At 38.1% G+C, this 17,658-nt stretch overlaps 2 protein-coding genes across 3 annotated transcripts; both read right to left on the bottom strand.

Moving 5' to 3' along the window:
* Nucleotides 1-1,248: 1,248 nt before the first annotated feature.
* api5 (apoptosis inhibitor 5) lies at nt 1,249-8,916 on the bottom strand. The gene is made up of 14 exons (XM_005731484.1): nt 8,591-8,916; nt 7,520-7,681; nt 7,253-7,346; nt 7,096-7,161; nt 6,682-6,833; nt 5,533-5,739; nt 5,287-5,391; nt 4,564-4,653; nt 3,586-3,767; nt 3,340-3,433; nt 3,136-3,192; nt 2,890-2,969; nt 2,617-2,759; nt 1,249-1,902 (listed from the first exon to the last, which is right to left on the bottom strand). The coding sequence occupies exons 1-14, from the start codon at nt 8,660-8,662 to the stop codon at nt 1,823-1,825; spliced, it is 1,584 nt and encodes a 527-aa protein (XP_005731541.1). The 5' UTR covers nt 8,663-8,916; the 3' UTR covers nt 1,249-1,822.
* A 554-nt stretch (nt 8,917-9,470) lies between these two features.
* On the bottom strand, nt 9,471-17,598 carry samm50 (SAMM50 sorting and assembly machinery component). Of its 2 annotated transcripts, none has more exons than XM_013910439.1 (15): nt 17,320-17,598; nt 16,250-16,360; nt 15,853-15,954; nt 15,674-15,761; nt 14,033-14,139; nt 13,738-13,868; nt 13,341-13,428; nt 11,934-12,062; nt 11,703-11,774; nt 11,514-11,600; nt 11,216-11,286; nt 10,725-10,792; nt 10,486-10,641; nt 10,016-10,157; nt 9,471-9,598 (listed from the first exon to the last, which is right to left on the bottom strand). In XM_013910439.1, the coding sequence occupies exons 1-15, from the start codon at nt 17,338-17,340 to the stop codon at nt 9,553-9,555; spliced, it is 1,419 nt and encodes a 472-aa protein (XP_013765893.1). In that variant the 5' UTR covers nt 17,341-17,598; the 3' UTR covers nt 9,471-9,552. The 2 variants fall into 2 exon arrangements, with proteins under 2 accessions (XP_013765893.1, XP_005731542.1); XM_005731485.2 differs by having other exon boundaries at nt 10,486-10,632; nt 17,320-17,594.
* Between the last annotated feature and the right edge of the window lie 60 nt (nt 17,599-17,658).

Here is a 17,658-nt window from a genome sequence, read left to right on the forward strand (position 1 = left end):
ATCCACCTACACACACAGCACACGTGTTTTCACATGAGGACCTGTAGCGCCCACTGAGAGCTTACTCCGTGTGCATGTGTTTGTGTCTTGAATCTTTATTAGAACAAGTTTTGAACGGTTTTTTTTCCCGAACACATTTTAGGACTTGCTTTAAAGTTACTATTAAACTTCAAGAAGCAAGATTAAACACATAAATACATGGTAAAATCTATTTAAGATTAGAAATCACGACAGCCATGCACCAAGTTAGGTTTGCTTTAGAGATGGACTGAGGTAATCCAGTACAGCTTGCCTCGTGTGTTGCTTCAATTACAAGTAAAACAACGTACAAAACCCTTTATCCTCAAAAATTCAGTCACTAAACTGTGAATCCAAACAACTGACTAGAGGGAGACGTTATTTTTTAAACACACATTTAACCATGTACTAAAACACCAGTTTCAATTATATTCAAGGAATAATATTCCTTAATCTTATCACAAGCACGGGTTGTGCAGGAAAGGCAGTCATATCAATGGTGACCACAGTTCCACATTATAAGGTGAAGTATTTAGGCAAAAGCCAAATCACAACTCTGGGCTTCAAGGACAAACACACAGATGAACTGGGGCTATATCAAGCACCAGTAAAGGCTTATAAGTTATTATGTTGAACTGTAAACCGAAGTTTGTAGTTGATCCTGAGACTAAAAATATAAAGCTAAAAATGCACAAGTTGCCCCTTCTTATTACGATGCCTGTATGCATGTCTCAATGTGCCTAAAAGAAAGTCTGTATTTAAACAAGGCAGCAACTATTTATATTCCTTTCTATTACTGAGAGCCAAATTCTACCCGTTTCTTCTTCAAAGCTCTGAGACACACACACACACACACACTTACCCGATTGGGGAGGGGAAGACTGATGCAGTCATATAGACAGGGGAGAAGGCACTCATGTGTATTCTATTTGTAGATGCCAGAAATCGTGGGCTAAATTTATCCCGTCTTCACTCTGGTTTGGTACAGATTTACGAGAGCAAACAGAAAAAGGGAAAAGGAAAGACAGGAGGGTAGAAATGCCAAATGGGATGAACAGGTTTGTGAGTGAAAAGGTGGTGGGGCAGAAAGAATGGAAGGAGGAGAATTCAACAAGCTTGGAAAAGGTTTCAAAGTTTGATTCAAGTAGTGCTCTGATAAAAATCTGAAGATTTAGGGTGGAGGTGTTTTGTGTTATCCTGATGTGATACCAAATTTGCAATCTGACAACAAATACAACAAAACCTTATAGTTCATACTTCCATACAAGTTTATCATAAAAATCCAATGAAACTACTTCATTGATTCATACAAAGTAGCACAATCAGCCAATTGAAATTAAACTCAAATAAAAAAAAGAAAACCAAGATTAAATAAAACAGAAACAAAAAGCATTCATTAACATGTTGCAAAACAAGAGGATCATCATCTTTTTCTACTACAATCTGACAAAAATATTTATCGGTTACAACTTGGCAGTCTTTTGTTCCACAAAAATACACAGAATAATGTTTAAAACTCGAGGGGCAAAAACACATTTACATTTTTTTTTATGACCACACATGAGAAGAATACAGGAAGTAAATGCTGAAGTGGCAAGTAGAAAAGTCTGTTTTCTGATGTTCTGAAGGCAGAATTCCCCTCCCCTCCCAAAACATAGCAAATAAAAATCCTCCGTACAAGTTAAAAAAATAATAATAAAAAAAAAGTTAAGTAGATGAAAAATAGTCCGTGGTGGTGTGGGAAAAAAATCCTGATGTGATGCAGTTCTATGAGCAATATGTACTCTGCGTTTGTGTGGCCGCCTCAGTAGATCCGGCCTCGGCTCCTGTTTCCTCTGCCTCCGAAACCTCTTCCTCGGCCTCCTCTGAAGCCACCACGCTGCTCTAGAGTGAAAAATGTCAAAAACAAGCAGGTTAGTGTCATATTGGACTTCAATCACGTTGTAAAAATGTCTTAACATGAGTGTGGCAATGATCTGATGGGGAGTTGTGTGTCACAAACACATTTAAAATGTGCACTTTTTCTCCAGTAAGCCATCCTTTTACCTAAATGAGATCCTGTTGCCCAACATTGATACGTAAACTGATATTTATTGTCAATGTACTATGAACTTATTTGTACAGTAGTGTAGGTATTTGTAGACAAAGGGCAGGATATTTGGTGGTGGAAATGTTCTGACTTACATTAGACTGTAGTCAGAGCAGTACTAAGCACTGTCATTGAGCACTCTTTGGCTACATGAACTTCAGATGCAGTATATCTTTTAACTGTATACTTTCTCCAAGTGGTAGTGTACAATCAATATCATGGGGCTACACACAGTTTTGTTTTGGAGGAGTGTCTGGGTAAGTTGCATACTAATAATACTTCACTAGCCAAAGATGTCCACAAAATGACCCACATGTGAATTCCACTCAAGTTAAGGGTTCCAAGATTAACCCAAAGTCTGGGCAGTTATCCAAAGTTATACTGCAGATTCCAGATACAGAAAGGAAATTCTATTTGTTTCCTCTACTATAGCTGTCTTGACATAAAATAAATAATGTCAACATGTGACACAACAGTGTAAAAACCCCAAAGTGCCCCCAAACACTCACCATAGTTAAAGTTTCCAATGGAGGCGCTGTACTTGCCACTGGGAGGATTGTAGATCTGTCGTGCGTCCCTCCGGGACTGAGGAGAGATCTGTTTTTTTGTGCTGCCTCCTGATCCCATCTCCTCAGTTGATGGACGCTTAAGCCTAAAAACAAGAAGAAAGGTATATGAAGCTCCAATTCAGATTCCACACATCAAGCCTCACTGCTACATTACAAGTATTTCTAACATCTCTGACTAGAAGTAACATTAACAAGAAGGAGGAGCTGACTTACGCTACAGCCTCTGCCTTCTGTACAGGTTTCCAGGACAGAGTGACTGTGCTCTTGTATGATGGAGGGTTGTGGAAGAGATCCTGCAATGGAGAAACGAAAAAAAAAAAGAAAGAAAACAAACCCAACCAATTAGAAGACAGAACACAGCAATCAGCAAATTACATTTTATTCATCTGGTTTATTAACTGACCACAAAATATAAGCAACCTAGTGTGGTTTATTAAATTAGACAGGCTCACGCCTTACCTTGATGAGGACGTTGATGTTGTTTGTGATCTTGAGGGCCACCACTTTGATCTTGTTCTGATTACATAAACACAACTTAGTCAATGATACTTTACAGCAGGGCTGTTGAAAGAGCAAAATTACCCTTTTCTGATCTGTCATTGATTGCTTAGTTAACTAGTTCCTAGTATATTAAACAATTACATGTCAGCTGACAGATGTTACCTCTTCAGTCTTTAGAGCATCTCCCGTCTTTCCTTGCAGTGCTACTCGCAGCTGTCTGATGTAAACTTGCAGGCCTCTGGCAAAATACTGTAACCTGTAAAACAGAAAGTACATTTAAATTTATAGTGACTCTATTAATTTAGTCAAAAGTGTGCTGATGATCTACGTCAAACACAACAGACTTGCTAAAATTCACACTTCGTGTAAACCATTTGATTTTATCAACAAACTGAGTTGATTCCTCACCTGATCTTGAAGTCTTTAAGGCGCTCAGCGTCCACTTTGTCAAGAAGGAAGTCTGGCAGCTTCTTGCCCAGCTGGTGGAAGCTGTACAGGAGACACTCTACATAGCTGAACTGTAGTTTGGGTTCCTCGCTTGCCGAATTCTCACCATTCTCCACTTCTTCTGGAGGCAGCGGCATAAACTCCTAAATAAACAAAAAAAAAATATGAAAAATAATGAAAATATTATTTGGATTAACGCAGCATTTGTCTGAGGAAGCTCAAACTTTCATGGTGATTTGAAATAAATGAATACAATATTAGACTGTTCCCCATTCAGACACTGGAAACATCTGTTAAAACAACATTTCAAACAAATGATGTGCCAGCATGTCAGTGTTTTCAGACAACTTTTTAATAAAAGGAGTTTATTTTATTGTTATTTAAGTACATGGGAAGAGCATTCCTTTTTTTTATATTAAACTAGGTATTGAGAATGGTTTAATTCTATTTATATTGGTACTGACGACTACATTTTGGGGATCGTATTGTCACTAAAACAGACCACATCCTTCTGAGAACCAAAAATATATATATATATATTTTTCCCACTTTTTTGTGATTTCCTTCCTCTTTGGAGCTTAAAGAGGCCACCCAAACACATGCGATATCAATGGAAAGCCCAAGATGTCCTCTATTTAGTACATCAGGACTAAGCAGGGTAGCTCAAATGAGTCAAAAGATACAGACCAAAAGCAAATGTCCAGAGGACATAACTGAATAGGCTGATTATCAGGAGGATATGGAACAATGTAATCATGGAAAAGGAAAGAGCAAAAACTGACTGACCAGCCTGCATAAATGTTAACATAAAACAAAAATTTAAAAAAAAATAAGAACGTTTCAGAATCTGAGAGAAACTACTGGTGGACTTGGATGATTCTGATGCATTTCCATGTATTCCTTATTCAGTCCAAGTAAAACAGGACAAGTCATTCTTACCAGCAGCTTGGTAAACAGCATGTTGAGGTTGGCCTCCAGCTTTTCCATATCTCCACAGAACGGACTCATCTCAGCCAACAGCTTTAGCACCTACACAGAGACAGAGATAGAGAGAGCTTAGCAGATCTCAGTGTAATATGCATCGCTAATGAGAAGCATTGTTACATGGTGCAGACTAATGACCCATTAGCAACATGCATTTGGCTAACACCCCTAACAGGTGGCTGTCATGCTGCCTTTGTTTACTACTACAACTACTCACCAAATGTCAAAAGTTATGAATCTTGACCTCACACCAGTCACCATATTTGTCATGCCAGTCATTGCTGGGCTGAGCTGAATAAATACAACCTAGAAAACTATACTTTGTGTGCACCGCTACTGACCAGCAGAATTTTGGGGGTAGAATTACAGGTTTTCCACCAGAAAAGTCTGAGAGGGTGTGATCTGAATGTGGTTGAGGAAGTTTGTTGTACTCAACATAGTGATATCAATTTGCGCTTGATAGGTGCTCTGTCATCTTTAGAGATCACTGAGAGAGGGACACCCAGCAGGTTGATTTCCTCTTACAAGATATAAATACTGATAATACACAACTGTATTAATATTAAACTAATTTCACAACATCCACATACAACTACATAAGAGTGAGCATGATACACTAACCAGTATTACATTTTAAACTCACTTCAGGATCACTCATTTACAGTTAAAGGTACTCACTTCCAACTGAATGTCCAACTCAGCCACAGGACTTGTCAGGGCGCTGAGGTTTGGCAGGACGTGTTCACAGAAGTAGGTTACAAAACGTGTGGAATGGACATTTTTCTACAAAAGACAAAAAAAACCCCAAAAAAACCCAACATGACTAATTATATAAAGTAACATAACTCAAAGTAAAAGTACATTTTAACTGAATAGACCATTGATTTTAACACCTCTGCTTTAAAGTGCATAAGTTGTACTTACAGAGAACAGTGGTAGGGCCTGGCGTGTGCACTGCAGCAGGCGGTCCACAGTGTCAGGGTCAGCTGGGTTGAGGGCCTGCTCCAGGAAAGCTTGCTCCACCACCAGCTCCACCAGCTGCTGCCTCCCATTTACAGTCTGCAGTACCCGTAGACCCGACACTACACGCATCAACAGCACAAACTCCTCTCCTGTCACATCCTCCATCACCTGCAGAGAAGAGAAACAACTGCTCAGAATGTGTTCTTGTCTTGTTATGCAAAAATGTTCATTTGTGACTTGTTGCAACCTGTCAATTTTTTTTTCCTACAGCCAACCTAAATTTGGTCAACAAAGATTTTTTTGCAATGCTAAATGTATGGTCCAATACCTACTGGACAGCTATACATGCCAACGAAGGACTGGGGCTGGGCCATATCATACCGTTCACGTTAATACCGGTATAATGTTGGGCAACGATAAGAAAATGAAATATCGCGATAGAATATGGGTAAAACGCGCATGCGCAGTGCCTTTGTTTTCATACGCACATGGCGGCGATGGAGAATGAGAAGGGCGAAATCGGATTGTTGAATGTAACGGATGAACCAGAATTGGTTTGTAAAAATGCTGCAACTTCAGTGGTGTGGAACTGGTTTAGCTTTTGTCCATCAGATACACGACAAAGCACTATTTTTGGTAGAGCATGCTAGCGGGCCGTCGTTATTACCGTGTTTTTTGGAAGATACGGCACACTCAAAATTGGTCCTTTGATTTACATAAAAAACAAAACAAAACAAAACAAAAAAAACAGCTGCTTGTTTACGTGTTTACTCGCCCTTCTCTACGAAGGACCACTAAGGGTAGCTCAGTTTCGATGAAAGTAGCCAATAGGCAAGTGAGAGAAACTCACCTCTGCTTTTTAAGGTCATACCCAAAACAACTGCACTTAAATGGATTAAGCAAGGGTTGGGGGATTCACATCGTCACAGGTTAGTCGATGTCAGTAATTAACAAAACAAAGACAAGATCATCAGGCACACCCAAAACAATCAGCACTCTATACACACCCCTAGTCTAGACAGCCACGTGTCTTCTCATGTAAATTACCCTTGTTACATTCAGACACAGAGCAACGATCACTCGTTAATCAGTTCTACACTATCTACAAACCTTCTTTGTTTCTGCAAAGACGTACTCCTCCACCTCCTTTGTCATGACATCCTCTGGCAGGGTCTTCAGTTTAGCTGACAGAAACTTGATGGCCCTTTCTCGCACTATATCCTCTCCCTGCAGGATCTGAGAGAAGAGTCCCCCAAGGGTTCCTGAATGACAAAAAAGAAAAATTAAAAAAAAAAGTTGTGATATATATGGAGTGTCCTTTCTGAATAAACATTTAATACATGTGTTACAGCATGATATTACGCACAAGTAAATAAGTAAATATATTCTCAGGTAAATGTTTGCACTCCAATATCCCAGGGTTATAAGCAGAAAAAAAGCTGGCAGGGTGAACAACGTCCATTTTAATAATTAAAACAGGCCTAGCTGCTTTTCAGTTTTCCCCCAGGGGAAAGAGAAACTCACCCCTGGCATCCATTTTGAAGATAGAAATAAGTGCTGCATTCACTTGGTTAAACTCAGCCGAATCATCTGAAAGCACAAAAACGTCAATAAACATTAGCAGAGATAAATAAATACTGGTGGGGTCTGAGTAGCTTTGTGAAATCTGAAAAATTGTTACCTGTCTGAAGAAGCTGAGTGAGAATATCTGCAACTCTGGGGATGTTGTCACCAGTTGCAAAGCGCGGGAGCTCTTTGATGGCCTGACGTCGGATCTGGTCAATGAAAAGTACACAGAAAAATAAATGAATAAAATAAAAATGAATATCGGGAACACATTCAGTTCCTGAAAGATCCCCAATATCAATCTGGAAACAGGCAAATCAAAATTTGTGGCTACTGTTGGAGGTATTTAGATTCATGGCTACATATGTTAGTTAATACTCACCGAAACATCCTCATCTTCACAGAGATCTAGTTGGGCATTAATAGCTGCATCTGCAAGTTCAGGAAAGCTGCTGAAGAACTTGGGAATAAACTGTGCTGCCAGACGCTTCTCCTTGGGGCCACCCTTCACACCATCCACTATTACCTGGTAGGCATCTTTGTGCTGCAGAATGATGGGACATGGCAGTCGTTACTTGGGACAATAAATATACCCCAAGGTTAAGTATAGATCGAGTTAAACTCTGGGGACATGGGGATTCGAGAAAAACTAAAAGGTAAGAAATAAAAATGGCATACATGTCAAAGGAGCACAGCATACTAGTCACTTTCTTTGTTGTTCTACCAACAAAAACCGGTTAACTGATTTTCAAAAGTCAATCTAATGATGGGTCTGGAAGGAAAAAATAAAAATGTAAAAAAAAAAATCACAAAAAGTGATTACAGTTCTGTAGTTTTCAGTTTATTTGCAAAATGGGTTTGCTTATTTTTTTAAGTTTACCTCACTTTCGGTAATCTTTTCAGCTTATTATATGAATAGTTATTACAATGAAATCACTTTGTAAAAAAATCTAGCTCACAGTCACAATAAACATATGCACCCCAGAAATATCCAACGTATTTTTTAAGATGTCAAAATGTTTAATAACGCTTTCATTTAGCTTTTTTTAACTTCTAAAACCTGAGCTTTATCATGGTTTCTGTATATGACCAAAATGTCCACGTATAGGATAACATCCTAAATGAGATAGATCGCGGTGAAATTTGAATAAAACTATCGCCGCTTCCTATTTGTGGCCTAAGTGAAAAAAAGTGTTTTGCGAGTGGACAAGTTTAAAACTTCATCTTGAAAATAATGAATGTAGTAGTAAACTTGGTTTGGCTTATGGATCGCCACGGCGAAGCTATTAACATTAGCCCGGTCATTACTATGACTAGCTACAGTTAGCTTAGCACACACAAACAAATGTTATGTAAACCAGAAAAGTTATCAACGTTGAAAGTAAAAGAATACACTGCTGCAAGGCAACATGAATATGTTCAGTTTAAAACGTACAAGGTGATGTTTATTTACCTGACTGAGGTTGTCCTTGGCATCAGCAAGGATCCCGTAGCTACGATAGAGATCCTCAATTGTGACCGCCATCAGCGTGATTTCAAGCGACTGCTACTCACAGATAAGACCTCTGAAAAATCCACAAAGTAAAACCCGTCGCAGGTTGCTTTTGCTCCGCGCCGGACGACTGCGAAACAAACAACGCCGTAATGTGGAGAGCTACCTTGTCAGGAAACGGGACGGAAAGATGAAATTTCAAGAAGCCCGTGAATGAATACCCCCTACTGCCTGTCTTCTTCGCGCTACTCTCTGGCGTGCTGGCTAAAAAAAGCTACGGAATACCGAGTGCAGCGCATGCGCGGGTTTGGCCAATCGCATAGCGTCAGCAGGCACGTGACACGAGTGTGCGCCAAATCGATGCGCAGTTAAACTACTCATGTCAAGAAGTTGTGTGGTCTGTGGCCCTAAACTAAGCGTAAACAGATAATACATTAACTAATAAGTACGGGTAAAGTAATACAATTTTTATTGGTATAATGCCCCTTATATATACACATATTTTTTTGTTTTACACTGCTTGTATAGGCAGTGTAAACACGTTTATGTTTCTTTTAAAAATATATATTTCTAATCAGCCACACAAAAATTCTAGTTGCACAAAAGGAAGGAGGCAGTGGTTTAAGGCTGAATGCCCATCGGTTTGTAGCATGTATTTGTATATGCCCACAAGGCAAAGTTACAGGTCTTAATTTAGTCTTTGGAAATAAAGACCTAGATTCATAGAGCTTTCTTTGTCCATCCGTAGCTAGTTTTGTGGCATACTCAAGGTCAGGTCTGTTGACCAGTTGTTTCATTTCTCACTAATGTAATGATAAGAAAACACAGATCACAACAGAAAGTCAGTGCAAATAGTTTTATTGAACTAAACTGGTTGCAACAATTATGTACAAGCAATTATCTGGCAGGAAAGAAATGCAGTTTTATAAGAATCTGATTCCCGCTCCAAACTGGACCCCGTCACATATCCTGCAAAGACAATAAAGAATCATTGAAATGTAATTGAAAGACAATTATTAGCTTATTTCTGTTGCACATCATTACAACTGCAATGTAATACAGATTTTTTTTTAAGTAATCCATTTCTTAATTTTCCCATAGCAATGTTCTGACACAGTTTCATACTTGTCAAACTTAGAGTAATAAGTTCTTTAGTGTCACATTTAAACAGATCTGTAATGTACAGTAAATTAATTAGTGACGTTAAAGAAACCACCACTATACTTAATTTGATTGCGGTCAGTTAGAATGTGTTGTTCTTTTCAGACTAAAATTCATCATTCATCATCTATTTACAGTGATTCTATTGGCCTAATATTTCTTTAAAGAAACCGTAAATAAGTCCCAATCAGCTTAGCTTAGACTAGCTGATAAAATTAGCATTACCTGTCTCCACTTTGGACTCCCATGGGAATGCAGTAATTCAGCTCAAGCCTGGCAATGTTCCCCAAGCGCAGCACAATGCCCAGTCCATATGACCAACGTATACATTCAGCCAGTTTCTTCAAATGCGCTTGTGGCCCCTCACCTGAACAAAAATGTACATATGAACCCAACCATATAGGCAAATGCATGTATTCATAATCTGAGCAATACTTGTCCTAACAACATAAAATCCTAATCCGGTCTTGGTAAAAAATAAGCATAAGAGAGAGATAAGATAAGATAAACCTTTATTAGTCCCACACGTGGGAAATTTGTTGCAGAAAGTGGACAGTGCAAAGTTACAGTAGCAAAAATTAAGAAAAACAATGGAATAGGATAGGATAATAAGAATAAGATACTATATACAATAGAATAAAACACTACGTTGTCAGAAGAATTACACATAGTGCTCATCTGTTTTAAAAGCTCACCATAGTTGAGGTTACAAAGGTTCCCGGCATTGAGGAAGAAGTGGGTTCGGAAGAGGTCACCAAAGCCTCCCATGCCTGGTCTGAAAGGTAGAGGGGTGTAGAGGTGGAGGCCTCCAGCCCAGTAGGCTTCTCCCCCCAGGTAGTCACCTGCCATACCAGTAAAGCCAGCACATAACCTTTCAATTAATCATCAAACTTCATTCTGGTTACCAAGCAGCTTATCTGAGATAATGCCTCACCTTCACTCTGTGGGCCCATACTGTACATACTGAAACCCCTGATACTGGTGGGGCCACCAAGATAGAACCTAGAATATCAACAAAGTACAAAACACACAACAAATTTAAATTAAACTGAACTTTATATGTCTTTTGCTACAGCAATTGGAACAGACTCCAGCCCACCCACAACCCTGAAATGGATAAGTGGAAGAAAACGATTGATGGATGGTTTTAGGGATAAGACTAGACAGTTTAAATTTTTGAGCCACACCAGAGTCAGACAGTCATTAAGGGAGGCAGATAAATCTGCTTTGAATTAGTAGAAAAAGATCCTATTTGTAACTACAGACACCGCCCAAGTTTCCCATTATAAAAAGTGGTCTTTTAAAGATTTAAATGCTAACCATTATAGATGTTGGACAGCAACATCACTTTCAACAGCCTAATTTACAAAGCTCTAGGACCATCAAACCTCTGGTTAGTAATGCCAGTGTGCTGTGAGTTTTTACCTGTCTGCTATACTTGTCGGCTTATCACCAATGGGTAGAAGCAAACCACCCCACAATGAGGCAGAAAGGACCTGAGGGAAAAATTCAGTGTTTAGTCAAGCTGAATCAGCAAAAAGAGGCCAGCCGTTAACAGGCCATTTTTTCATTACTTTATTATTGGACATCAATAATCATTAATCATATATAGTCAATGAATTAGCTAGTAAAGCTATCTAATCAGCACAACAGCCTTTTTAACAGGCTAATTTTAGGGAAGATTTTGTGGCAACTGACTGAAATGTAAAATGAAAAATCTCACTGAGTCCCAGAAGAGTGTTTTGTTGAGCTGGATCTCAAAGTCTTCCTTTAAGAAACTGGCATCTCCCCCAGTGTAACCAGCAAGTTCCTACACAACCACCAAACAAAATGTCAAACTTGTGTATGATAATAGTCACTAACTTTCTACATAGCATTTAAAATAGATCTAATTTAGTGGTGAACAACAAACCTGATGGATCTTCAACAGACCACCCTTCCTGGGAAGGATGGAGGAGTTTCTGGTGTCAATCACCATACCATGCTGCAATTCAAAACATCATATTTGCAGGTTTATTTCCATGGAGCCTTTGAGAAAATTCAGGCTTTTTCCACTTTTCAAAATAAGCATTTAACTTCACTGTAACCTCACTGTAAAACAAATAAATTTTAATTTAAAAACAAAAAACAAACAGAGAAATACCGAGAGTGAGGACTTCAGAGAATGGCCGCTCTCCTCCCGTATAGGAAAAGAGGCAGTGCGGGCCAGACAGCCAAGCTCTCTCCATACTCCTTCCCACTTCAGAGTTTGGCTGGTCTTCCACACAGGAAACTATGGGTATTGATAATCAGATGTCATTTAATAACTGTTGTTTGTATAGAATTCAATTCTGTATAACCACAGTCTATACATAAAAGATGGACAATTTGATATCAGCGATTGATTAATGAAAACCCATTGTGAAAGCATTTTTAGTGTTGATTCCTGATTGTTTAGAAACTGGATGAAATGAACGATGGGTGGATCTGATTGAGAAACAAAAGAACAATGACGTCTGAAACGGTAACGACTGTCATCGTCAACGGTAACGATGACTGAGACACACCCTAAAGCAGTAAATAGGGGCTGTAATTTACAAAATGAAAGTCTTGTTGTTTAAAATAAAGACTTCAAACATGTGACTGAGCCTTTGAATTTATCAGGAAATTGTTTACCGAGTGAGCTAAATGGCCCTTTTTCCACTTCTACACAATCTAATCAAACTTCTTTTGGCAAGCAGAGGAGACGCCTGCTACTGGTGATCAGGTTTATGGCTCTTCAGATTTAGCTTGACTTTCCAGAGTTTCCAGAAGCTACATTCATTTTTTTATTAGTGCTGTCAATAGATTAAAAAAATTAACTAATTTGCTGGATCCAAGCTGGATGACGTGTTAGCCAAAGTCCTAGCAGCATCCCTGACTAGAGTATGCTTCGCGTCAATGTGATATTTTAAGCTGCAAGTGCTTCAGTGAAAAGAAAATTCCTTCTTTCACAATGTGATTGGTTCAGCTGCCCGTCACTACCAGATTTACTGCCCATTTGCGCGTGTGCGAATGTAACTACTTGGACAAACTGCTAGAAATGTGTGGACAGAAACATTGCAGGAATTTTGAGTCATTCTGCCCTCCATACTCCAGATGCGTTAATAGCATTAAAAAATGTTTATCGTGTTAATCGTGATGGCGGCTTAATCTACGTTAACGCGTTAATTTTGACAGCACCAGTTTTTATATATGTCTATATTTATAATATAGCAGTTTCCTTACAAGTAATAAAGAATAATGATTAAATGAAGGCCTATGAAATGCTAGAGACAACATATTATCCAAGATATATATATATTTATTTTAGATTATGCAAGAAAAGTCCAAACTATGTCTTTGGAGCAATACTGCAACTCAGAAATGAACTTTATGGCTCTTAAAACATTCTTATACTTTCTGGTAGTTTTTCTTAAACTCATCTAATTTGAAATATTACTCAAATGTGTAAATTCATCAAAACCATGTTCAAGAATGTTCCAGTTTAAATAGGTTTAGTTGTACAAAACAGAAATAGGCAGGTATTTACGCTCAGTTCTGCAGATATGCCTCGATCCGTCTCCCGCAGTGAACTCCATGGAAACTGACCTGTGACTTTGTAGACATTCAAAGTGATACTGAAAATGATATGAAAAGTGGAAAACATCAGTACAATAATGCTTTGCAATTACAAAATACACCCACTGAAAGTTACGGCAAAGAGTGCTCAAACATTTACCTACTTAATCCACAATGTCAACAACAGCATAGTGAGGGTACTTACAGCAAGTAGAGAAACACGTATAACATTATGATTTAATACATTTTAAAATATTTAATTTTCTAGACTGAAAAAATGTAAATTCTACTGTTTAACTTGTTCCTACATTGATATTGGGTGACTCAATACAGGTAATGCCTATGTGCACATCATTTTCATGTCTTACTTGCGTTCAAAGTTTCCTGGTTGGGGTTTGAAGAAAGACAGACCGTATGATGTCTCTTTGGTACCATAGGAGAACTGGAATGTCAGTTTTTCTGCCCGACCCAATACATTGGGTAATTTTAGGCCTAGTACCTGAAATGAAGGAGAATCAACAAACTGATCAGCATTTCCCTAATATTTATAATATTCAAAATACACTGAACTAAACAGCTGCATTAACACACACAGAGAAAAATATACAACACTGCATTACTTTCAGAGAGTGGAAGATGACATAAGCTCTTTTTGGCACTAACCATACTGCCTTCATTGTTTCCAACCATTGTGTTGTAGCTGCCTGTCATACGTCTCAGCTCTGTGACCTCAAAGGTCACATCAAGGCCATTAGGAAGAGCATCCTCCCCTGAAGAGAAAACAAATCAAAATATCTAACTGCTATACATTTACTCAGAAGCAATTACATCAATGCAGTACCAGTAAGGAAGTAGTAGAGTTCTTTCCAGTTACCTGGGTTTGTTTATAAACTTGTATAAACTGATGTGGAGTGTGTGTGAGCAAACTGCAGAAGTGCAACAATTTTTTTAAACAGCTTTTTCTGTTGTGTGTCAACATGGTAACCTGCATATTGTAGAGACATGTATTGGCACATTAACCAGCTCCTATAACTCATTTAAACCTTAAGCTGAATCTAGAGACCTGAACCTGAGATCAATGTTGTTTCACTTCATGGACTAAAGGTTTGCCAACTCTAGTTTCCACTTTAAATGTCAGTAGTCTTGGTATTCATATTCTGAATCCAGACAAGTGACAAGGTCAACTTTGGGCCACTGGATGTAAACTGTGAAAGTTGCAGGGTGGTAAAACACTGTTTTCATGTTTGTTACTACACAAGCATGAAAATGTATGTAGAATTAAAAGTATCTCTAGTTCTATACAAGTTAGTTGTGCCTTTTCCAATATGATCTGTAAATTTGTGTGTATATCTAGTAACAGCAGAAAATGAACATACAAAAACAGAGCTCTATTGCACAGATTTTGGGGACTAAGCTGTCTTTAACTTTGCTTTAAATATGATGAGATTATCTGTCCTAAGAATAAACTTGTTTTGCATTTACAGAAAGGTGAAAACTGAAGGAAAAACATGTAATTATGTAGTTATTATGCATTGGTTTTATTTCTCCAGCCCACTTGAGAGCAAATTGGCATGTATATGGCCCATGACCTAAAAGTGAGTTTGAATAATGTATTCAGCATGAACAATAAGATCAATTGTCTGCTATTAGTCAAAACTAACTTGTGTTTATACATTACTGTGACCCAGAAAATTGGCTGGCCATATTTTAAGACAACTGTATTCATAAATACAACATTTCAAAAAGGTTCAGTTACTTTTTCTTGCCACTATATCTCACATGAATAAGCCTGCAATTGGACAGTCATAACTTTTAGATTTATGTGTGGACAACAAGGAAGAGCATGTGAATAGCTGTCTATGGAGTAAATCTGTGGAATAGTATGGAGAAGAATTTGAACAGATGCACAAAATCTGTGTGTTAATCAGTTAAAAGAATATATTAAAAACACTTACAAAGAAGTATTTAGATGAGACAGGGTGTTAAATACTTAAACTCTACATTTTGATTGCAATGGTCAAAGTTTAGTGTCATAACTATTAACATTTAAAGCTTGTGTGCATGTATATATTACACTCTATAACAAAAAGAAATATGATGAGTTAAATAGAGATATGAATGAACAAGCATTTGCTTCCTCCTATGTCTTTTTGAGCAGGACATGGTCAACATTTTTCATCACGAGAATAGGTTGGCTTTCTTCCATTTCTTCTTATACGTTTGAGATAAAGACTTCATTGTAATATGTCTGATATGTAATCATAACAAAGTCATTTTTGAAGACCACACAGTGACTGCCAGTACCTCGTGAGGTGTCGATAACAACTTCAACTTTTCTGAAGATCCCGAGACGCAGAAGCTTCTGTCGCGCTTCATGGGACTTTCGCATAACCTGCACAACAGTTTGAACTATGTGTTACAACTACTCACAACCATAAGCTGAACAGGAAACAATCATTTCACACATATTAATATGTACCTACATCAATCAAGTTCTTTGCCTGGAAAACATCTGAGATTTCATAAGTCAGCAGGTCCTCTTTGGTTCTTCCAAGCCCGTCTATATGCACTTGTTGAACCACAACCTGAAAAACAGAGAAGACAGACGCACAAAAAAATGGTAAAGATCCCAAAGAGAAAAAAATATACATTTATTTATATATTTGTATTTACATAAATGTTATTATTTAGATAAATTGGCTAATTGTAATATATATATAAATAATACTAAATAATATTAAAACAATGATATTGTCAAGAAAACACCTTTTTTAAGAGTTATCAAGCAGAGTGTAATTATAGTGTAAAGATGGGTATTGCAATGTGACAGTGGTAATCAGAGTACGTCCCATTTACAATCTGGCACAGAATAAACCTTACATCTTTATTTTCAAGAACTTCTTGTTTCGGCTCTTGGTCCATCTCCGGAGCATCAATGTCGTCAGCTTGAACTCCTAACTCTGGCCCATGCATGGGCAGAGGGTCTAGGCTCTGCAGGACATAGTAAAATGGATATATTGGATAATTGGATATATAATTACTTCACAGAGTGTTTTACTGAACAAACAAAAATGACTGTGAAATTAATTGTGCATATATGTGAATATGTCCATAGAATCTATTTTATTTTTACAGGGTGATTCAGGCTTGGGGCTCTATATACTGTTGGGGACATTGAGGTCAGGTCTGTGGAAATACTTCTAAAAGGTTAAGGTTTCATAACGGGAATTACAATAATTTACTTTTTTTTTAATTAAAAAAAAAAAAACGTTCTCCATCATTTCCAAAATTCAGATGAAAAAATCAAAACAAATATTTAAACTACTTACAACCAAAACTGTAAAAAATTTTTTTACAGTTTTGTTGTTGTTATTACTTATTAAAGCAAGTCAGTAAACTGCATCTATCTGGCTCAGTTTTAAAGATATGGTATCATCGATAAAACATGCGAGACACTGCCGGAATATGTGGGGGACAAGGGATAAAATTTTGTTGTGCAGTCCCACACAAACTGGGACACTTCGTTATCCTATTCACATATGACCCATTTATTAATAAACCCATACCCGCAGCCCTGTACTAGATAAATACATAAACATAATAAGTACAGCAGTGGGGGGGAAAAACAACCCTCACTTAAGTTCATTAAGCACACCAAAGCCTTTCAAACTGCAGCAAAAGGAAAGACACCACTAGCATGCTATGAGTCTAAAACACACAGTTGGAATAGCTTCTTAGCATTTTACCGTGGTTAATAAAAAACTACAACTTGTGGCCTGAATGAATCCAGTCTCTGTACAGTGAGCTGAATGCCTGAGCCTTGTTTGTATCTTGTTGAATTACAGTGCAGAGGGCCTCTCACTCCAGCAGCCGCTCTGTCAGATAACTCACTTAAACACAGACACGGAGGTCAAAGTCCCAGCTCGCACGTTTAGCGGAGTTTTGCTTACCCTGGCATGGACGGTACCCATGCTGAGCTCCGCAGGGCGCTGTCCCAGCAAAAACTGAAGAAACTTTGAGACGAAAAAGATAAACTAATTTCACCTACAAGTCACCGGAGAAAGGCGAGGGTCCTCCGTATAAGGACGCGGACATGTCACTTCCTGACCACGCCTTCTACCAGTGCGCGTTCAAGACAACCACGACGGATAAAGGGAAAGCAGTCAAACTGCAATAAATACAGTCGTTATTCCACAAATACTGTTTTACTGCGGTTCTAGTGCTAGCAGAAGTACTAACAATCGTGAATATAATGTTAAACATGAACATAGATGTGGATAATGACAGAC

The sequence above is a fragment of the Pundamilia nyererei genome, unplaced genomic scaffold (genome assembly GCF_000239375.1).
Source record: "Pundamilia nyererei isolate P.nyererei 1_Seehausen unplaced genomic scaffold, PunNye1.0 scaffold00043, whole genome shotgun sequence".
Classification (NCBI taxonomy): domain Eukaryota; kingdom Metazoa; phylum Chordata; class Actinopteri; order Cichliformes; family Cichlidae; genus Pundamilia; species Pundamilia nyererei.